The sequence below is a fragment of the Lepisosteus oculatus genome, chromosome 1 (genome assembly GCF_040954835.1).
Source record: "Lepisosteus oculatus isolate fLepOcu1 chromosome 1, fLepOcu1.hap2, whole genome shotgun sequence".
Lineage (NCBI taxonomy): Eukaryota > Metazoa > Chordata > Actinopteri > Semionotiformes > Lepisosteidae > Lepisosteus > Lepisosteus oculatus.
Genome location: NC_090696.1, coordinates 60512471 through 60536980, shown reverse-complemented (window position 1 = coordinate 60536980; position 24510 = coordinate 60512471). Strand labels below are relative to the sequence as shown.

At 36.2% G+C, this 24510-nt stretch overlaps 1 protein-coding gene across 1 annotated transcript in view; it reads left to right on the top strand.

Annotated features, from left to right (window-relative positions):
• Positions 1 to 1655: 1655 nt before the first annotated feature.
• The window catches only part of pigg (phosphatidylinositol glycan anchor biosynthesis class G (EMM blood group)), a 135561-nt gene continuing 112706 nt past the window's right edge, over positions 1656 to 24510 (top strand). The window contains exons 1-2 of the mRNA XM_069190969.1: positions 1656 to 2174; positions 5219 to 5424. Coding sequence (XP_069047070.1) covers positions 2021 to 2174; positions 5219 to 5424 — 360 coding nt within the window. The 5' untranslated portion in view covers positions 1656 to 2020. The remainder of the gene's footprint in view (positions 2175 to 5218; positions 5425 to 24510) is intronic.

Below are 24510 nucleotides of genomic sequence, written 5' to 3'. Positions count from 1 at the left end.
AGACTTGAACAGCCCTTTGCATAATATAGTGATCTCCGTTATCTGTTTTATATTCACTTTCCCTAATTCTAAAGAAGTCCTCTGCACCGACTTGATCAATGCCTTCTGAGGATTTTAAATCTTTGATTCAAGTCTTATCCGTTTGAAACTAAAGAGTCGGGATCTTGGATTTTGTCAATTTATTTTTTTAATTCTCCTTGCAACTGCTATAGTGTTTGCTAGTGAGTGTACTTTGGTATATCCTGTAAACTTTTAAAACTTGTGAACTTAAATCTGAATCAGACTAATAGATATAAATTAAGACGAATGCAGTCTTAATACAGATACAGCAATTCAAAATGGCTGTACCTGTGGTACACTAATGACATCATTCCAATTAGAGCATTCATCTCTTACCTGTCATGCTCAACGTACATTACCTCTATTTACTATTATTTTAACTTGTTACAAACATGATGTAACCTAGGCTACCACCTCCATTAAAGTATTAATCATTAATTTTGGGCATAATCAAAAGTCTTCTCAAAATCTAAAAATACCATATACCACAATACAATATAATATACTGTATATGTTAATACACATCTTATGCTGTGTTGTTATGATACTCCTACTGCATATTGTGGAAGCCTGACAATTTAACTAAGACAGTCCGCTAGCATCCTGTTGTTGTGTGGATGATTTTCAATTGATTTTGTATGTAAACGAAGTAGGACGTCTATTACATTGGCACATAATTACGTGGTTTAGCTTTAAAACTATTTTAACATTTTCCATTAAATAATAAAGCAGGAAAAAAAATAAAATGTTTTTGAGACGTTTTACTTAATCGTTTTTTTTTTGTTTGTCTACTATTGTAATACAGAAAGAACCTTTTATTGTTTTTAGCCCTCATCACTATTGCCAGAATCCCTCTCAGTCTAATACTTCTTTCTTGTTCTTGCAATTAATAATGCTCTTTTTAAACATTGATACTAATCTGTTTTAAAAATTTTATTAAAGTGCTTTCTTTCTCTTTATATTTGTCCTGGATTATTAAACCGTTTAGACCACTTCGAAGCCTTCGAAGTTAGTCTGAACGTTTTGTTTTCAGGTGCTTTAGCAGTGATTAAAACAATTTCCTAGCCAATACGTTGAATAAAAGCGATACATTAAGCTAGATGACACACGATATTAACATGGTAAAATGATCAACTATTGCTTTGTGTGTAGGGTTGTTCAATCTTTATGGTTTTCTGTAGGTCCAGTCAGTACTCTGTGTAGCTCGACAGAGTGAATTATCAAGTGAGATTGTTCAATTTAGCGGAGATGTTTTAAAACTCTTTCAGCCTGGGATGCTGATTATTTCTAGTGCCTTGAAGTGTTTTTTTTTGTTCTCTAGTGCCATCTAGTGTTAAGTCTTTTTTCAGCATTTCACGAAAAAAATATTTTTAGAATTATATGGATTTCAACGTCATCGCCCAAACTCAACTTTCAAAGCTATTCTAATTTTAACATCTTGACTATGGAGGCAGCCTTGTACTTTAAATTAACGTTTAATACAGTGGGTTCTGAATGGAAATTCTGTGCATAAAACATACATTTACCGGAAAGGTTGTTTGACCCTATTGACCATCCGTAGTTATAAATAACGCGGAAGTTTGGGCTGCACAAAATGGAAACAATTCCAATTCAAACTGAGAAAATAATTTTTAAAGAGAATTTTAAGTTGTGCTAAATTGAATATCGAGTAAAAAATAAGATAATAAGATTTATTTTTTCTTGCTTATAGTTATTTTGTTTGTTTATTGAGCCCTGTGTGGATAACGCTTTAAAATACGCATTTTGCAAAGTACTTATCCTAAATTCTGAAAAATAAAAGCTATACATGTGAAAAAACGTCAGATTATTTTTAGTTTTAAAAGAAAGCCAATTAAAATGAAGATGCAACGTGTTTGCGCTTAATATTTATTTTTAGTAACTTAGTATCATTTTGACAATATTATTTGGCTTATTTAGCTAGTTCTCTTAAACCTTTAAAATGAAAATCCGTTCGTCTGTTTTTGCTTCTCTCTGTCTGGTAATCGAAGTATTTGGAATCGTTCTTTTCTTACGAGGTTTTTTCCCAGTTCCTGTTAAGTCGTCTCTTTCTTCAAAGAGCAAAGTGTCAGATCTCCCACTCGAACCTTTAGAAGGTGAGTAGCATTGAAATGCTTTAAATGACTAGGTTAATAATCTTAATGTTTTTGGAGTACACATTCTTAGGTGACACACCTAAGCGTTAAAATACCTATAGTTTCTTTGTTACCTTAATGTTATTTTTGTATGTATTATTGTCTACAATACATATTATGGCAAAAAGATTGTTTCTCTATTGTATTATGATCCTGGGTGCTGTTTCAGGTTTGACTAATTCAGGATTTTCTCAAATTACTTAGATTAAATTAACCCGATAATTGACGTCAGTATTATTCCCGGTTTAGCGTTTGGAAACGGGTTTAAATGATCCGACTAAAACGAGTCACGCTTATTCCGACTAATTGCTCGTTCACGCCGCACTTCAGTAGGCAGGGGAGTCGAGCATCGAATCCTTCACCCGCGTTAAAAAAAAACATGGCAGAGAAGTGGGAGTCCTAATCCAGTGACGATGAATTACGTCTCTTTGTGGGAAAACTCTGACAAAGTCTGTATAGAGAGGAGGTATTATGTAGCCGCTGCAATTCAGAGAATCGGGCAAAGAATCGCCTATAAATTGAATATTTAAAGTTAATTGTGAAATCCAAAGAAATATCTCAAGATAAGACGAAATTTGAGCCAGCAAGCATGTATTCTCACTGATTTACATTATTATGACATTGATGTGGAACTCCTCTTTATGCCATTGAACAATATTGTTTTATGCAGTAGTAATTTGTGCATTTACATTAGCTGGACAACAGTGGGTGGATCTGGCAGCAGGTCAAGATTAGATACAAGAATATCATCCAAAGTGAGGTTGAACAATACAGTGTAGTGCAATCCTTTGAATAAGACTTTGAGTAAGACTGGAGAAGGAGGAACCATCGTAATCAACACAATAAAGAATATTTTCCCAACATTTTTTGCTGTGACTCAAGTAGTATAGCTGAGGCTTCCCGTCCCAACAAGTTGCAGAAAGTCTTAAGAGCTCCATGAAGGAAGCACCCCATGTTAGTGCTGTCTGTGTAGTTGAAAGCAGTGTTTGTTCTGCTTTTGTTCCCGAGATATAGCATCTTATTTTGGGGGGGGTCATGATCTCACTCAACTCACACCCCTACAGCTGCGCGGGTGAGCAGAACTGCTCTCATTCGTTAGTGCTGTTAGCCGTTCTGGTTAGTGTGGTTAATTACCGAATATGAGGAGTCTTGGTACCAGTAGGTTCATTGGCTTCTGGGAAAAGTGGCCCCGGTGTGCATGTGTCTGTCTGCCCTGTGATGGACAGGCATCTGTACCAGTGTGTATCCCGTCTTGTGCCTGTTGCTTGCCAGGTTGGATTTTAGTTCCCATTTGGTTAAAGAGATTAAAAAAATGGACTGCTGGATGTATAATTCTAAAAACGATCCAATTCAAATACAGTTCGGAAGATATTCTCTTGTGTCTAGTTAAGTCAACAACTTCGTGTCATCCCTGTATGCGATACATTTTCCCCGTTTCTCACCCATATCCAGACACTTCCAGCCCTTTTATTCCTTTTTTCCTATCTCAAGCTTTGTAGTAGCTGTTCTATTCAAGCCAGTGTGGGGTATTATTCAAAGGACAGCCTTGTCAGAAACCACAGTGTATTCTTACAGATTCTGACTCCAATCACCAAAAACATGCCCGCAGTCCCATTGTATAGCCAGCCCTCTTTTTTAAAGATTCTCATCCCCTTTTACCCTTGTCTTCACATCTGAATCTGATCTGAATTTTTAACTCTATGCGTATCTTTTTAAAAGTCTTCAGCTGTCCATAACATTTCTTCCCTCATGTTTACTTTACCCCCATCTTAAAAAAAGAAATGGGAGCACTCTCCTCTCAGTTTTAATTTCTATTCCCTTTGCTCTCTCCTCATGCACTTACTTTAGTTCCTTCACATCTCATCATATTTCATATGTAACATCCCATCTAAAGCCTTGTAACACACAATATAATTGCAGCCTTTTTTCCCCACCATCTTATCCTTTGCCTTCTGTTTTTCCCATTTCTTGAAACAAAATCTTAGTTTTAATCCACCAATAAACCAAGCATGCTGGGATATTATATGCTTAGTTTGTGCGTAAGCCATACTAATGTGAAAGACCTCTCTTAAACTTTTTATGTCTCGCATTGCCTCATTTAGTGGCATTTCCATTTTTTGGCCACAAACATGTACATTAATTATAATGGAGAAAATGGAGAGTGGCAGTTAGTATTAAGGAGGTTTGAGGTTTGAGGACGCAAACAGAGAGATAGGGCCTGATTGAAAATTGTGATGAGTAATCTGGTCCACATCTGGGGGAACGCAGATCATCACACAGCTTCCCTCAATAATGAGTTTTCTTTTTAGAGTCAGTATTATACAGTCTGTGGAGCTCCTGTCCCATATATACAGTGATTTGCTACACATCTGGACCATAATCCTCTGTAAACGTACCGCAGTTTATTCAGGCTGAGAAACTGGATGGCTTTTCAGGAATTACAGTTAATCTTGAGATAATCAGTGATGGTTGAAATTGTATTCTATGTTATGCTGGTCAGGCTGACATCTTCTAGACAACAGCTGACTTAAGAATTCTTTTGCTGCATCTTGCTTGCCTTATTTGAGAATATTGTCTGGGAAATGCTCTAATAAGCAGTATGGCATGATTAGTTGATTATTGTTTCAGTTGTACCACACCTGTAGATGGTCACTTTTGCAGTAATGATGCATTTTTGATGCTTAGGTTTCAAGATCGAATGTACTGTGCAGTATAATGTCAGTTATATTAATTTTCTGCCTCCAGGATGTGCAAGAATCCTTATTTAAGCTTTCCATGACTTGAACAGTTACATTATTAGTAGTCTGCAGCACGTATTAACTGTTTTAATTTAATTATTTAATTGTATCAGATGGACATACAAATGTATGTAACGAACCCTCTGTTGTTAATGCAGCTGTCAATAGACTGTTTTCCAAATGTATTAAATCCAATTGTGTCTGTTTTCTTTATTTCAGTATTTCTCAGCAGTGTCATAATTTGTGATGATGTGTCTTTATTTGCAGGGCATGCAGCTAACTCCAGCAGGATTCCCCCCCCTCTGTTTAAGAGAGTGGTCATTATGCTGGTAGATGCACTCAGGGAAGACTTTGTGTTTGGCCCCAAGGGAAAAGAGTTTATGCCCTACACAAGACATCTGGTGGAACGCGGATCATCACACAGTTTTGTTGCTAAGGCAAGGGCTCCAACTGTGACCATGCCTCGCATCAAGGTGAGCTGGGAATTAGAATGTTTCTTTCATATCTCAGCATAATTTCTCAACATAATGTTAATGTTCATGCAAGAAAAATAAAGCACATAAATCCACATAAAATAGTTAAAACTTGAATTTGTCCTGTTATCTACAATCATTTTATAGTAGGTGACACTCAATAGCAGATGTCATTTGAAATTAGCTAATATGATTGGCTGCTATTCATGCTACTATTATGAGCTCTGGTGATAAATCTGGTAAACGTGTCTTGCTTTCTCAGATGGTAATCTTGTTTTTTTTCTTTTGGGGATATAACCGAACTAGCAGAAAACAAACCTTTATAACTGTCAAGGCAGATTATCGTAAAACAATGGCAGTTGTTTTTTTTAAAGACGAGATTGTTTTTCCCTGTACCATCCTGCTCATTATCGGGAAAAGCTGGTAAAGAGCCCTAAGTACATCATAGTTGCTTTTATTCACATTACTCTCGTACAATATGGATAAATATGTTTATAGGTAGTCCGATAGCTATGCTGGGTATTCAGCAATACTATCCTTGGTTTTGGGGCTTTAATAATCATGCCTATAAACTGAATTCTGGGAAAGGAAACAGAATCATAAGACTGGCTGCTCAGTTCTTCCTGCCCTTTATACTGCCCTTGTGTCACTGGTCACTGCTCTTTGATGTGTGAATGTTCTTTATATAATGTGAATGGGAGAGAATGTGCCTTCAAGCATATTCACTGGAAGGAAGGCAGAGGGATAAGCTTAAGGATGGACTAGATGTCTTGTTGATGATAACAGTGACCTTGTATATTGTATATTGTGCAACTTAACATGTATTCTGTGCTTTGGATGAAATGTAAAACTAAGGTAATATTTAAAATGACTTTTTATCATCAGTAATTGAGACGCGGGTAACCCGTAGTCTCTATAAGTCTTCTTGAATAAAAGAGGTTGTTAAAACAGCTGTCTTGATAGAGTTACAGCAGACCTCAGAGTCAATTCCATATTCAGGCCATATCTAGTGCCTTGAAAGCACAACACTAATTCCCTAGAATCCCACACTCCGCTCTCAGGAATCACAAAAGCGAAAGGGATTAACAGAACCAGTGCTATTTAATACTTTACAAGTATAGCTTAACAGCACCTTCTTTATTCTCCTGCTCTATTATCTGGTCTGCGAAAGTCAGCTTGGCTTGTAGGTCTTCCTGGCTTGTCCCATGTGGCTGACCTAGATTGGCTCCGTGTTTTTTTCATATAAGGATGAGAGAGAAAAACAGTGTATTAAAAAGAGAAGGTTACTTGTCCCATTGAGGCTCATAAATTCTGTAAAAAGTGTCTGTTTCCATTAAATGTCCCTGAATTTTTTTGCTATCTGAAGGAATGTGGCTAGTGACTTTCTTTTGCCCACAAGGGAAAGCAAAAACTGTGTTAATGGGAAAACAAATTGTATAAATTATTATAGTGCAAATAAAATACATTTTAAAAGTGATTGTTCCCCTCAGAGCTATACCACACTGTGTATTTCTTTCTTAAGTCATCCGGTTAGAAAGAAAAGCCCAGGAGCAATTGTAAATTGTATTCAATTCATAAACTGCAACAGGACACTTGTACATCTTTTCATGCCTGACATGTAAGTTGTGTAAATGTTGAAAGATGTCTTAATATTATTTTCCTATATGCTGTAAAGGATATTCCATTCAACAAGCACTAGAAATTATCTGTAATTCCTGCACATTTTTTGTAGCATAACACCCTTAGCTTTGTTCATGTAATGATGTCATGTACAATATACTAATGGACATGATAATCTGTATGAAAACCTTTTACATTTGTGCTTCTAGCAATTAGCTTCCCTAATGTCCTGCTTTTCTATAGCTAATCACATCAATGCCTGTTACCACAGACAGAGCTGGTTGTTCCCTCTCATGTCAAGCAAGTTAATGGCCAATTAGCCAATTAAATTACTTGATAACCCAGTTGACCTTTAAGTAATGGCTGTGCTTGATAATTGTCCGCATTAGCGCACAAATGACAGTCTAATAAAGCATTCATAAAAAAAGCTAAAAATGAAGTGTGAATGTGTGTGTGTGACGGGAAGTTCTAAATGTTTTTTATCCCTAGCATTACGTTTGCAAATCTGCCTTTTTATTTTCTTTTGCTTGGAATACAATTCAGCTACTAATCGCATGTTTTAACACCGGACCTTAATGGTAGCTTTCAGTAGTGTAGATGCCTCTGGCAAAGTCACAGCAACCAGGAGGCGACCATTTGAAGTGATTTATCAATAGGCTTGCGGTCTTTGAAAGGTTTGATTTTATCAGGGATTCATTTTCTTTTTTGGCAAGGCTGGGGATTCTTCTGCAGTCATTGTTGTATTACATTCATTGTAATATGAAGGTTAGAAAGTATGCAATTGCCAATTCACCCATCCAATCACACTGACACCAGGGCCAGTTTCCCCCAGAAGTCAATTAATCGACCGGTGTGTCTTTGGGCTGTGGTAGGAAACTGGAGCACCAGAAGGAGACCCACACAAACATGGGGAGAGCATAGGAACTCCACATAAAAAGCACCCTATGTCCGGAAATGAACCCAGAGCCCCATCTCAGGGAGGCCGGAATGCGAACCACCGCCAGCATGCTACCCTTGCCAATTCATTTGAATGTAAAAATGAAAAAGTTTTTTTCTGTTTGTAATGGTGTTGGTTGGGTTTACCCCTGCTGATACTATTAAGCCATTCATTCAAGTGCTCCATTGAGACCCACTGTAAAGCTGTACTTCTTTAAATACCAGTGGTTATTATCCAAGTGCAATGAAAGGCATCGCAGATAGGTATTCACTTTATAATATTTGCCAAGTTTTTGAATTGCTGCATTTTACTGCATAGAGCATGTGCTCTGAATCCTTGACAAAATATGCACAAGTCAAAGATTTGGGAGCTGTATTTTCCAGACAGAACAGTGCCAAGGGAGTTCGACCAAAGTTTGATTCCCAGATTGACCTGCCTTTGCTCCTGAACCTTTCAGGATAATATTACTAAGGCAGAATGTGGCTTGCTTTGTCTCAAATTTTTGGAAGTGTCTCATTAGTTTTCCTCTCTACTTCTTATTCCTAGGATGTTGATTTTAAATTATTCAGCATTTTCACAAAGTGTTGGCATGTCTTTATTCCAAGTTTGCTCTTCCTTGCTCTTTTTGGATATTAATATGCAGGGCAGTGCTGCTAACCAAATATTGCAGGACAGAAGCAGTGAACTTATGAGAGTAGATTTTGTGAGCAAACTTGCATTTTAATCTTTGAGAATCTGCAGAGCTGGAAGATTAATTTAAAAAATGTTCAATACCTGGATTTACATTTTGACTTTTCTCCCAGTACTGTGATTAAATCTTTGAAGTTGTAGGTATGTAGCCAAAGCTTTCTGTTACAGTACCTCTTACTGACAGTCCTGTTCTAACCCAAGAAATGTTAGAACAAAAAATAAAATTAGACAATATTAGACAAACCTATACAATATTATGCTATTGTGGCTAAACACAATTATGAGGCCAGAAATTATGATTCACGGTAGGGATGGCTGCATTCCAAGTAATAAAAGGGACACATTTTCAAGGCTCACAAGTTCTTCTGATTGTTTTTCCATTTCATTTAATGTGCTTGACTGCACTGCTCATCTTAGTCTTTTTGAAGGGTTATGGATGCTATTCATCCAAGAGGCTTAAGTATATAACGTATAATGCCCGAGAACAAATAACTTGCAAAACTGCATTTCTAGTCCTAAAAAGTTAATTTGTCAAATATGAACTATCCACACCAGTCCATGGTAGGGCACACAAACAGAAACATGGACAGACTCACACCAGGACCAATTTTGCCAGAAGCCATTTAACATACCAGTATTTGGACTGTGTGAGGAAATCAGAGTACTCGGCAGAAAATCATGAGAAAAGAGGCGCAAATAGAACTTACATTCAGATAGCACCCCAGGAATTGAACCCAGAGGTTCAGTACTAACTGCCACCGTCCTGCCCTAAATAAAGATTAGTGTTATATGAGTAGATTAAATATTTGAGAACTCGGATGCGATGCAAATCCAAGGACTTTGAATTGGGAGTTCACATTTTTACCTCGCATGTAGTTGGCCTACATGTGACTGAATGGATGTGAATGAATAGTTAGGGTCACTCCTTGTTTTAATCTTTCTCTAAAGACTGTTATTTGTATTGTTTGAGACAATATGCAGCTGTACTTCTTAGAATTTGGTACTTTTGCCAGTTACTAACACTTTTGAATACTTTCGGCAAGGCCATTTAGAAGAGAATTCTCAATGTGAAAGAAAGGCTTCAGGTGTGTAGAAAAAAAGATCAAGAGCAGAATGGATTGTTTTTTTTTAAGTACAAATTTTCATTTAATGAGAAACTATTTCTTGTGTGACAGATGGTTGTGTTCTTCTGTTCTTTTTAAAACATGACAAGTTGTCACATTGTTATAAAGCTGGTGAGCTATAAGGCTTAAAGACTAACCTCATTTTCAAAGAACAGGGAATAAGATCTTCACAGCAGCTTCAGATTGACACTCTACTTTCTAAATTTAAACCTGTTCAGGGCAAGGCAATGGTGGGGGGGCTTGTGACTTGAGGAGATAGAAAATTCTCTGCTGAGCCCAGAGGTCAATTAGGTTAAAAGTCTGTGCTGACCTCTTCTTCAAAGTCAGAAGCAAGACACCATATTAATGTTTGAAGTTACAATTTGTTCATACCGATTTCCCAATGTCCAGCCTGCAATTTGTAGTCAAATCCCGGTGTTGTGACACCTTGGAACCTGTGTAACCCAAGATCTGACAATCTGTTTCATGTCTGTGGATTACAGTGCCATGGCTTCAGTGGTACCCAGAGGTGATGTGATTTAGTCTCATATTTCCCACTTGGTGTCACACCATCTCAATTACTCAGTCTTCAAGGTGTGTCTAGATGAAACTCTGTTGCTTGAATGATTTCTCTAAAGCAGACAAAGTGGTAATCATTACTTGTGCCATATATGCCACAGAATATACTGTACAAAAATTAACAGTGATCTATATATATACCATATATACATGGAATTATCAAAATTTGACAGCAACATATACCATGCAAAAAACAAGTTTGTGAATGCCTAGGTTAAGTATAGTAATTTCTTAGTTTTACTATGATGGCCTTCTTGACTCAAGATAATTCTTCATGTAAATATCCAATAGGGTTTATGTAACTGGTTACATGTCTCTTGAAACAAAATGATGTATGAATTAAACAAAAAAACAATGAGTAATTGAAGTATAGGAGACGTGAAAGTGAACCCCTAGTTTCATTTGCTCAATTAAGGGAATAATTAGAATCAGATGTTGAAATAATTAGGTAAATGTCAGGGGCTGAGTTTGGAAGGCCCCACACTTCAATATATAAAGGTTCAAAACATTGTGAGTCTTCACCATACAGGTATGTGGTAACAAATCATACCATGATCTAAGGAAATCTCATCAGTCTGGGAAGTGTTATAAAACCATTTCTAAGGATTTGGGTTCCACCAATCCACTGTCAGACAGTTCAAAACTATGGTCTCTCTGCCTAGTAGTGGTCATTCTACCAAAATATCTTCAAGAACAAACCGGACAATCATCAAAGAATTAGCATAACATCCAAGTAATTGAAGCCACCCTTGCCTTGGTTGACGTAGCTGTTAATGACTCAATTATTAGAAAATGATAGAAGAAGACTGGTGTGGATGGAAGAATAACAATGTGAATAACCACTGCTTTCCAAAACAAAAATGTGTTGTCTGTTTAAAGTTAGCCAAAGAACACATACTGTAGATAATCCCCAAGTCTTCTAAAGCAATGCTCTCAGACAGACAAGTCAGAGTCAAAAATATCTTTAGCCTCAATAAGAAATAGTATGGTTGGCAAACACTGCCATTAAAGAGAAGAACCTCATCCCATCTCCCGTCTGCATGGTGTTGAGAACATGATGGTTGGCATCTGCTTTGCCACCTTAGGACCTGGATGGTTTGCCATCATTGACACAATCTGAATTGTATCAAAAGTTTCTAGAAGAGAATGTCAGGCTATCTATATGTGTTCTGAAGATGAACAAAAAGTGGTTCTTGCAGCAAATCAATGATCCTAAATATGGAAGCAGGTTTACAAAAGTGGCTGTAGAAGCAATTCCACATTTTACAATGAGCTAGACTAAGTTCCTACTTAAACCCCATTGAAATGTTGTGAGAAGACCCAAAGTGAATATATGCTCACTAATCAACAATTACAGGAAACATTTGGTTGCTCCTGATTTGTACTATCACATTAAAGGGAAACTGCAGTTCCAATGTCTCAAGCCAGTTATTAAATCTCAGTAAGAAAATAAATGAATTGACAGTATAAATAAAATGACAAATTTCGAATTAAACATAGTGTCGTTAACTTTGTGAAAGTCCCTTATGGTCACCATTGTTGTTGCAAACTGCTGGTCTCTTGTGAAGTGGCCCTTCCTGCTCACAAGTCACAGTAATGACTAATGAAATGTGATGCACGAGCAAATAAGTACAGGTTGTGCAGCGAACATTTCACCATGGAAACGTTCCAATGTGATCTGCATACAGAATTAACAAATAAGTAGTATTTTTTCTGCAAAACCATCAAGAGCCCATTATTTTATTGGATTTAAATAGATGTTTTCACAAGCTTGCTTGTTTACAATGTAATAAAGCACATCACTGCATTTTCTGGTGTCTTGTTCTGAATCACAGTGTATTGCACCTGGAAATATTGTCTGTTTTGTCATGTAAATTGGTTACTGTGTACATTTTGCTTTTATTGTGGTTTGAAATGCACTCATCAATGTTAATTCTTTATATAGTATATTCTTTATGTATTATACATCTATTCCTGAAATATAAAAATAACATTGCAGTTCCCCTTTAACATTATGATTCCAAGGATGTGAAATATATGAAAAACTTAAGGAGTTTGCAAACAGTGTTCTATATATTCATGAAATATCTAACTTTTTCAAAACTGCTTAGTATCTGGACACAGGGTAGATGGCTATATCCACTAAAGGTTTCTTGAGTGGTAAGTCAAATTTAGTGTCAGGTTACTACTACATTATGAATAGGTACAGCTGAGAAAACTGATGAGCCATGCAAATAATCGAGCAGGTCATTATCTTGAAAATGTTGTAAAAAGTGACAAGTTAAGGGTAGTTTTTACTTGTTACTGTCAAGAAGGACACAGAAAAATGACACCAGCATGACAGTGACAAGGATGGCAATGAGCAGTAGGAAAATAGGCGAAGCTGTCACTGTAAGTTACACTGCATGGAAGCGTGAATCGATTAGAGGGCATTTCTGTAAGTTCTCTGTCTGACAGTTGGAAAGTAGCCAAGGTAAGAGATGTTAACTAGCTGGCAAAGGCACTTAAGGGCTTACTTCTCCACAAAAACTGGAAATAAGTACAAATAATATTTTATTTTCCTTAAAATTTTGAAAACTTAGCATTGTACTGCCTCTGCCTTCCACCTGGTTTATTAATAATACATTTAATATTCATAAAAACACACCATGAAACCTTTTTCCTTTGAAAAATCTTAGGACACAACAGGCACTGTCTGCATTGAAATGGTTGGTGTGCATTCAGAGTCCAAGACGTGTGAACTTTGTCATTTATATCTCTATAATGTGTATTTTTGAAAAATGAAAATAAACTTTTAATAGTTTCCAAATTAAAAGATAAAAAACATACATATTGGTATATGAAGCCTTCGCACATGCAGCATTTTTGTTAGTGTTCTGCCGTTCTCAAGAAGGCATGGAGAGCAGTCCATAGCGTTTGATCATATTGGTACTTTTTACGTTGGAGATTCACTGACTGGTTCTAAATAAGAGGTGTTACAAATTTCTCAAGTGATAAATTCAAATAAATTGAAATTCCTTATTGAAATCCTGTTGTTGAATTGGTTATGTGCTGAATTTAAGTATTGTCATTATAAATATACCAATGCCCAATGGATTTTATTTGCTTTGTATCATACTTACTGTAGACAAAGTTTGAAAGTTCTTAGTGTGTTATTCCCAGAATCATGTTATTTTAGGAATAAGCTATGATTTTATTTATTCTGCGCTTTATAGTCCTTTTGGTCAACGATTATCTACACTGTTTAAACATTTACTGTTTATATACAGTAGTCACGGAATATATGTTTAATAAGTTATATTAATCTAAAATTGTACCAGTATATTTGAGTTAATCCATATTTGTTTGCATGTCTTTACGTAGAATCTCAGGTATAGCATAAATGAAGATTCTGCCTATCACACTTCTAAATTTCTTAGCAGGATTTTCCGTAAGAACCTTTCTTAAACCTATTCATTTGATGTATTCCAGGGGTAGGGACAAGCAGAACAATTGCTGAATATTTACACCATGACTATATTTTCATGCTATATTTCATGAAACCCTATCAATCTAATTAGCATTGTTATCTTTTCAATTAAGTTTACAATGTGATTTACTTCTCATGATGTTTCATCTATATCAGTAGGTGGCAGTACAGCCTGCCTAATTTTTGTTAAGGTCTGAGAACATGAAGCATCTGTGCCATTTGAGAACTTGATATCCTTTCAACTTGACCAACTAACTTGAGTAAAATTTTGAACAGTCATTTGATTTGGTAACTGAAAATTGTCTAATACAATAAGTACTAGTTATTTGGCAGGTATGATGCTTTATTTCTTTGAAAAGGGTAAACGTTTACATTCTTTATATATACAGTGCTTTGTAAAAGTATTTAGACTCTTTGATAGTTTTCACATTATGCCTTTAATGTCTGTAAACAATATGAAGTAGCAAAGAATAATTGTTATATATACAACCTGCTCCACACATCCAAAATATAAAAAAACAACGAAGAAGTAAACAGGCCATTACTACGATAGAAAAATTGAAAAGTTGAGAATGCATAAGTGTAAAAAGCCTTTATTGTGGCAAATATAAATTAATTTTGATGCACAAAATTACCTTAATGAGATGAGACAGAGAATTAGTTGAGTGTGCAATAATATTTGTGTTGGTTAATAAACATTTTAGAGACTCTTAATATCTCTTTAAGCAAAGTGAAGTTGATCATTAAGAAGTGGAAGGGACCCAGACACTGCCTGGATAGGGTTATTCCTATACATTTAGCAGCTGGGCAAGGAGGAAACTGATTAATGATGCCACCATGTGGCCAGTAGCACCTTTGAAAGAGTTCCGTGCCTGAGATGGGAGAAAATGTCCCTGGTTCAGCAATAACCTGGTCTGTCTACGAAGAAGGCTGATAAAAACATCTCGATTCTCACATGTGCTTTTAAACAAAGCAGCTAATTGATACTGCAAACATGTACCAAAAGGTCTTGTGCTAAAATTTGATTCTTCCTCTGCAAGCACTAAGGAAGCAGAAACACGAAAGCCATGTACAATTTCCAAGCATTTTTAAAAAACACCTTAAAGCTGTTACCCTAAAAAGTAAGCACCCTTACATAATATGTTACTTTTTAATTTGTTGTCATATTCTGTGCTGCTATTTTGCTTGTTCATGCTCGGCATCTTTATGTTGATGTATAAGTAATACACAGTTGCGGTGGTATCCAGCAGGGTTGTGGATAAAGCTCTGGGTAGAAGGTACAGCATGTGTAACATAAATAGAAAAAATTGGAATGAGATAACCTTGACTATGTGGTAAAATATGTAAACTCTCCACCAGACATACACATTTCACCTTGAAACACTGGTGGAGAGCTATTCACATGGAAACTTTTTATGTGGAAGATAATTTAAGGCAAAACGTTTAAGCCCATACCAGAGCCACTGCAGCTTATTGGGATAGAGGTCATTCTGGTTTCAGTAGTGCTAACTGGACTAGAGAGCACATAACGTCCCCCTAGATGAGCACATATTGCCCCCCTCATAATGCCACATCCTCATTTTTGGTGGGCTGGAGAGACTAGGTACTTCAGGGAAAGGTCCGACAGAAGAGTCTGCAGCAGGGATTTGAACCCACTATCTGTTTTTCATAAACCCAAAGGCTTATCCACTATGCTATGCCACTCGAGAATATGAGCTATGTTTAAAATGAGAGGAAGTTATTTTGCCCATCTTACTTGTATGATTGCTTAGTAGCTAAATTAAATGCATCCATTTATTGTAAAGAGTCCCAATTTTCAGCCTCAGCTGCTTAACTGGAAAGCCTTTTCCAGATGTCTGCATCCCATTTTCCCATTTTCATCCTAAATTAGTACCCTTTTAGTTTTCCATTGTTAATCGATAGTGAGTATGAAATATTGTCCCAGTCTGATGCTTTGATCATATTTCCACTCTGTCTGTTTTGTTCTAGATTGAATAATTTTAAATCCTTTGACCTGTTCATATATGACAATCCTCTGAAGCCAAGAATCTGAACTGTTGCTGTATTTGGCACTCATTCTTAGTATAGTTGTTTGATAGACTTAATCTTCTTAAAAACAATTTAAAGCATGTCAAAGGGCAGACAGCAATAAAGACTTGAAAGATGATTTTGTGGTTGATAAATGTACTCCTTTAATATTATTATTTCTTTCTTAAACTTATTTTATTTGTATATATGTCGTATTATATTGCTCTTGCTATTTTTATTTCAAGAACAGGATTTAGTTCCATACTATCTGAATTATACATAAACTTAAACGAAAACGTGCTATATATACATAGTGGTTTTTGAACACTTTTGGCATTTCACCTCATAAGAACAAATTAGACTCTCACCCTATAGCTAAAAGCAACAAATTTACTGATAAGCCTGCCAACATTATATGTACTGTATTCCTGAAACAAGAAAATGTCATATTAATTTTATGAACAATCAAAATGCATTGCTTAACACACAGTTATATAATAATTTGCCGTACCTAATTATTCTTTACTGCCTTTTAAGCAACGCATGCTGATTGCTAACTGATCCCTTACATGCTTGCACATTATTGAGGTAATTGAGTTACATTGTTTATAGCCTCTGTATCCTGGAGTCTATAACACTCCACTCTTCTAAAATGCAATGTAACATTGTTGAAACTTTGGATTCACCCTTTGTATTTCAGTGTTAAGTATATTACAAATATATGTACTGTATATAATATTATTATTATTATTATTATTGATTGCTTACACTTATATAGCGCTTTTCTGGACACTCCACTCAAAGAGCTTTACAGGTAATGGGGACTCCCCTCCACCACTACCAATGTGCAGCATTCACCTGAATGATGCGACGGCAGCCATAGTGCGCCAGAACGCTCACCACACATCAGCTATCAGTGGGGAGGAGCCAATTCATAGAGGGGGATTATTAGGAGGCCATGATTGGTAAGGGCCAATGGGAAATTTGGCCAGGACGCCGGGGTCACACCCCTACTCTTTTCGAGAAACACCCTTGGATTTTTAATGACCACAGAGAGTCAGGACCTCGGTTTTACGTCTTATCCGAAGGACGATACCTGTTTACAGTATAGTGTCCGCATTACTATACTGGGACATAGGGACCCACATGGACCGCAGGGTGAGTGCCCCCTGCTGGCCCCACTAACACCTCTTCCAGCAGCAACCTTAGTTTTTCCCAGGAGGTCTCCCATCCAGGTACTGACCAGGCTCACACCTGCATAGCTTCAGTGGGTTGCCAGTTGTGAATTGCAGGGTGATATGGCTGCTGACATTATATAACAATTCAGTGATAGTGACAGTCAACTCTAAATCTAAAACTTTATGTACTGTATGAAATTATGACAATTGGATCACACGAGGAAAACCACCATATACTTAGAGACTAACACTACAGATTTGAAAGCAAGGGTAAATCTATTAAATAGGCTAATAGCTTTGTGCGTTGAAATCCAAATCCATTGAATCTCAACATTAATACTTTTGAAGCTAAATCTTAAAAAAGCCATGACAACTGACATTTAAGTTCAGTTATTGAATCCAGTTTTGATGGTAAATATCATGCATAGCTCTTAGACTATATGTATATTGTATAAACATAATTACCCATTGTTGAATTTACCAAATGTTGCTTAATGAATGCTTAAAGAATGCTTGTGTTATTATCTAGACAACCCTTAATAAACTTTGAATTTTAAGTATGACTTAAAGGTGTTAGGGATGTAACATAACCATACTATTTTAGGAAACTAAAAATGTTCTCTCCTGGTTTGTAGATGTATTTTTAAGAATAGGAAGGTAAGGTCACATTTACTTTGTAGCATCCAGATTTAAGGAAAGAGAGATTTAGTTCTAAGTTCTATTCTGTTTTATTTGGGACACGGGTTTATGTTTTATTGGCCTGTTAGTGTTTACTGTATATAGGATTTTTAAATTATGGTTGGTTAGGATATAGGCCTCTGAGATGCCTTGTTTGTAAATGGGGTATGTTGTTTTGCGCCTTATTGTCATTGTTAATAAACATTTTATTAACAAGTTATGCCTCCGATTTATTATGCCTTTGCCAGATCTGTGCCAGAGAAATAAAGATTTCAGGCGTCTTTAACTATGCCAGGTGTTTGGGTATATTCTTGATATATCTTTTATAATTTGGGGCTTATGATTATGTATTTTACTTTTTGATTATCCCATTATAATAATTCTTTAACCCCTATATTTGTAACAAGATATTCTTCAAAGAATTAGTAAACCTGGGGAAACCCATGTAATATATCAGGAGATAACAAAATACTTTGTTGCCAACATCAACAATGTGCCTAATTCAATTGATATTGCTTTTGAAGAAAATCAGATTTCATCCCACTTTTTGTATGACAAGAGGTGAAGGCATATTGTTCTTGCAGTTAGAATATGTAAATTTGTTAAGATGTTGTGATAAAGAAACACAAGTTGTTTTTTTTTGGCTTCAGATGGAAGTAATGTCTAGGGAACTAGAATATGCTCCTTGTGGCTTTGAAAGTTCTCTCTCATAATGGGAATTATTCTTCAACCATGAAACCACTCAAGGAATAGATTCATACAAGCATCTGGAAGGAGAAAATTAATGTCAGACAAACACATGGGAGAGTGTCTACATTGATAGATGCTATCTTATTTCTTACATACTGCTGTGTTACTAGGTTTCAGTCTTATTACAGGATGTTCTCAGTTTCTTTCAGGATCTTAGTCTGTAACTTTCTGAACCCTCAGAAGAACATTCTTAAAATGCTTTGTAATGGCTCACATCAGGTGTGCTAGCTGGCCAGTCCAGCCACTTTAATATATACTGTGCATTATCAGCTCTTGTCCCATCTATAATGTTGGGATGGTATAATTTGTCAGTTGAATGTAGGGACTTCTTATCCTATCTGTGTTAAGTAACGTTAACTGATGCTAAAATAATTACTATTTAGACACATATTAGTCGGACTTTACACAACCTGCAGTATAACAGATATATAAAAAATAAATAATTAAACACTCCCAATGGTCAGTGAATACCAATCAAGGTCCCACCACTTCTTTATTTTTCCATGAAATATTTGGGGGTAGAGACATCGTTAGGAAATCTCTAGACAACTAGCGTATTTACCACACAAACAGACAGCACACAAATTAATATTTAGAATTGGTATGAGGTCTAGAGCCCAACACTTTACATCCAACTTTCCCCACTAAATTCCTAAATTAAATATGACAAATTGACATCTTAATACATTTAGATCTTTATGTGGGGAAAGTCAGAACTACTCCTTCACAGTTGATCCTGTTCTCTAATCTGATGCTAAAAAGTAGACCTTCGGGGTCCTATCCGAAATTTATAATCAAGAATGACAAAGTATGTCTATTGGATTTAAAAATGAAACTTGGATAGTTCCATAAACATGAAAGTCTGAATGTGATTCATTAAGTCTCAGATTCAGAAATACCAAAATACCCAAGAAGTTTGGGTTCTGGGTTTTTGAAGGACAAATCCAAGTATTGAAGATAGGTTGCTAACAGTGGAGCCAACTTTTCAAAATTATTTGGGTCTGCTCCCATTTGAAATGTGTTGACATTAACCAAGCATATTTCTGACCCCCGTATGGTTGTGAAGCTGTAAGTCTCTCCTGTCTTTGTACTCCCACCTCTGCATCTCTGCTTCTCTCCCTCTCTTTTATCTCTTTAATACATTGTTGGTCACAAGAGCTCAGCTGGTCATATCTAGAAAATTCAAGCCTCATACGTTGTAGAAGCTTAATCCTCAAAGGTTGTAGAATCTCCTGGCCTCAAGTCAATTTAGATTACTAACTATTGACATGAACCTGGAAGCTGTGCTTATATAAGGACATTTTTGTTCTGTCCAGTAATGTTAATGACACCACTGTGGGAAAATCCCTTTTTAAAGATGGTCATTATTCAATTGAGGAATTTTTAAATCCACGTCTTCCACTACACACATTCCACAGAAGCCTTGTCTCCTCCTAGTTTATAGTTTTATGCACCTACCCATGTTTTCTCTGTATATTTCCGTTTTTCCCTTTGGGAAAGTGTTGTGCATATGAAAGTCATTAGACCCTGCACTTTTAAGTTTTTTTTAAATATTTAAGTATTGCTTCCCAATTGAAGTACTAAAAATAATCAAGAAATGAATGATTAAATTTAAGTAAATTAAAGTTTTAAATTATTTCCTTATTTTAATTGTAATATCTTAATTCCACATTTCAGCTATATATCATATTGGACCATAATAGGAGACTACAAGTTTTTAGAAAAGATTTCATATACTGTAAGGCACATGCAGTCCATATCTATTTTTTCCTTTTTTACATGGTAATGATACAGACCTAAACCACAGCATTTTGTTCTGGAATCAAAGAAGGGAGCGCAAACTGCTGAGCAGGATATACACTACAGTCCCAGGTGTCGCCTTGCAAGTGGATTTGTCATCCATGAGCTTGTGCCAGCAGTAGGCTCTTATATTTTGCTTTTCAGCAAGGATGCTGTCAACATAACCTGCTGGCAGACTGAAGCTTTGGCTAGCCTCTGTGCTGAGATCGATCAACAAGGAGTTGCTGTCATAGGCTGTTCGATTCTGTTTGGACACAGTATTGATTTTTTTTCTCTCATTTTTAGCTCTCATTTAACTTAATCCTTCACTGTAGAAATAACAGCCAAGCACAGTTGAATTATATGGTGCTTTTCTACAGCCTGTTTACCTTTTGGGGGTGTTGTGGGCAATCCTTATTTTATGGCTTTTTCCTGGAATTGGTGAACAGTAATCTTTGCATTAACTTGTTTTGATTCATTATTACCTTTTGTTTGCACTTGTTATTTTTTCTCTGGGTCTTAATAAATTAAGTGGGTTTGAGTTAGGCTGGGTGTAAACGTTTCACTACGACCTTGGTGAAGCTGCAGTTTTCTGAGAAACATTTAATTAATTAATTACATGTCTTTTAGAACTTTGAAACTCATCTTCTCTTTTTCTTGTGACTTTAAAGACGAAAAGCTATGATAAATAATAGTTATAATGGTGGCGCTCTATTGTTAAATTGTGTGTTTTAACTGCTTTATCATCATTGGAGATTTTGAAATGATCAAAATGTCGTCCCCGAATCAAAATTAAGTCCCCAAGACTTAATTTGTAATAAACTGGCTAACAAGTGGAGATCGCTTGAGCTCAATGCAGAGCTGCCCCTTCAATTTATCATCTATAGGATTCTTGACACTGGATATGTTTAAAAAGTAGTTTGAAAGCTGCTATTGTCCATGTGATTGTTAATCTAATTGAGATAATTAAATAGTAACAATGCAATTATATTTGCCCACTGTTCTTCTGAAAATGTTTTTTCTTGTATGAAAGCATTTTACACACAACAACATGAACAGTTTTCTCTTTTCAGTTTGGCTTTTTTTACAGTGAGGAAGTGTTGCCAAATGGCAATGATAAGGACTGATGTGGCATCTGGATTTTGGAGAGGTGTTTCAGTGCAGCATCCTGGCAGTGTGACGCAGCAGTGTTCACAATGACTTGCTGCCAAGCGGAATTGGTGGGTTTCACAGTGCCAGTTCATGTCCAGATTGATTAAGTTATGTAAATAGACATTGATCTAGATTGTTTTTCCTTTGAGTTTTGGGGAATTTTAGGATTAAAATGATAATCCATTTCATTTCCTTTGAGCTAGTCTTCCATTGTATTATCATTTCATTTCTAAAATGTTATTGTTCATCCAACAGTGTGGAAATTTGTCTTTGGCATCACCATACAAAACGTCAAAAAGAAAAAAACACCCGCCATAAAATAAATTCATGTTAAAATTCAAACAACAGTCCCAGCCATTCAACCCTCTCTAAACCCTCTCTAAAATGTCTTGACTTACTCCAAACCTTTTCAACTTCCTGATCAACAGTATACACTGACTAGGTCCTTCGTAAAAATACAGTTGGTATTCTCTGCATAGTTCAAATGTTCATCTATTACTATTCCTGGGTATTTGAAACACTGAACAACCTTCACAGGTTGATCAATAAGGGAGAGAGGTTGAAAGCTTATTATTGTTACAAGTAGACAGTTTTTTGGTTTTATCAACATTAATATGACGCATGCTTGACTGATCTCATCCACCCAGTTTACTTATTTTTGTTCAAATTAGTTCTCCACGCCTTCTCTATCATCCTCAGTAAACAGTCCTACTAGGGCCAAATCATCTATAGACTTTAACAGATTAACAGAAGGTCCTTGTGTTTTCATTTCAATTGTATAGGTTGGAAATAGCAGAGGCTATTAATGACTCAGGTGAATCACAGCCTTGGGGAACACCAGTATTTAAAACAATTTAATTTGAAAATGATGGAGCTGAAAGTTAATAGAATTTCTTGTGTTACACTGAGCAATATAGTTGTAGCTAGGTTAATGATATTTATGCTTTTAGGTAGTCATTGAGATGATATCTTTATCATCTACAATATTGTCTCTCTTGACAATACTCAGTCAGTGTGTACTGCAAACCTCTTGTAACAATAGGTGGCCGAGAAAGCACAGAGCTCAAGTATTGTATTGTTTAGCACTAGCAGTGTCTTGAAAACATGTCTCAATTATTCTTTACACAGTTAAAAGGTCAAGTTTTTCTCTTCTGTTGCCAGTAATGATCTTTAGAAGCTCTTTGAATGCCTCTTCTGACTCGATTGTATCAGTTCCTTTGTTGTGTGGGATAGGACGTTTTGGAATCAACTAATCAATTGCTTTCTTTTGAAGTTTTGAACGTCCCCACGGTTGCAGCAGCTCAGAAGATACAGTACAAAGCAGACCCAGGAGGGTTTCTTATACCTCCAGCCTCTGACTTCAAAGGCTTCATGGTTAAAAACCAGAGCAGGTTTTTCTAAGAATCTGTGTGAATTTCTTTAGGCTTTTTTTTAAACATACAAAACTTAAATCAAATAGATCCATATTCTCTCCTCTCAGATAAATTGGCAGTGTACAGAAACCTTTGCACTGTATCTTTTGCAAAAATGCAGTGCACTATATTTTACTATTCTTGAATACAGGATGGCAACTCAACTTGAAAAGCTCTGTAATATGATTCTGAGAAAGGGTCCTATTTGATTATACCCTTACCTTGATGAGAGGATTAATGATAATGGATTGGAGAGCGAATTCTGTCCAATATAGAACATGTAAGAATGACCATATGTTTTATTGATGATAAGTTTTCAATGCGAATACATCATACATGCATAAAAACACAAAAAAGAGGTGAAAAAATAAAGAAAAAGACAAAAATGAAAGATGTACCGCTGTGCCTCTTTACTTCCAGGTTGGGCTTACCCTGTTTAGCGGGGTCAAGCCTGGGGAAAAAAAGAACAGTTAGCACAGCGTTGACCAGATTGGACTGACACGATTTAACAGGTGTATAAGGCCAAAAATAAAATAAAAACGTGTGAAAAAATAGCAGCCTGCCCCAGTGGTACTGCACAGCGGGTCATGCGAAAAGAAGGAAAAGAAAAGAAAAAGAAAACCTTTTTCACCTCTGGGACTGTCAGTGTAAACTTCCCCTTCCCCTTGTGTCTTTATAGGACTTGCCCAGCTGTGACTATAAAGCTGAGGCGTCGCCCTTCTACCAGGGCTCTGCTTCCCCACTGGGAACTGGCCCCGCATAATACCACACTTAGCATAAATAAAAAGAAACATTACATAATAGATATTTTCTAATATTTTGTTATTGGGGGAATAAATGGGTATACAATGCAAATTATTATTTATAAATTAATGTTTTATATAAGAATGACAGGATATCTAATTTCATAATACTGGCATGGTACAGTGTCAATTGGTGGCAATGTCAGTGTCAGGCAACCCATCAGAATGTGTCGTAACAGCTCAAGGTTGAAGGTCTAAGTGGTGATACCATTGTAGAGTTTTAAATATACAGTATGGTGACCACAGTGGCTCCTGGGAAGGCTATTTCATCAACCAGCTGTAGCCCAGTTCTGTGCATAAGAACTGGTAAGCTGGATTCAAGAAACTGTTATTGGCAAACTAACTTCTCTGTGTGAAAGGTGACAATCTAATAGGAAACTACATCTTGTAAACAACATTGCTGCAAGTGCTATGGTTTTTCACGATTAGAAAAATGTGCATTTGTACAAAATGGTCTCAAAAGGACCTTTGCTGAGGAGAGGAAATAAGAAGAATGAAGAAGAATGAAGCAAACCTTTCTGAGAACCCAGGTGCCCAGAGAGACCAGTTTGAGCTAATGTGTATCTTACTGTTCTTGAATAAAATGTTACCTGAAGAAAAGAAACCATCATTGGCAGCAAAGTTTAAAGCTTTTGTCTTAAACATCAACAAGTGTATTATATGTTAATTTTTATATTTTAATATGATGTCCGTGTTTTAAAATGCCATTGTTTTCAGCATAATAAATACAAAAGTATAGTACAGTATATTCAGAATACAGTTTCTAGTGGTTAGTGTTTGGCGGAAGGAAGCAATAATGTTATTTTAAGCTACTCCAATGTAGCTTTGGTCATGTGTTTTGAGTTATTCTCTTGCTGAAAGTTTGATTTTCATCCCAGTTATTGGTTATTAGCAGTCTGAAGCAGGCC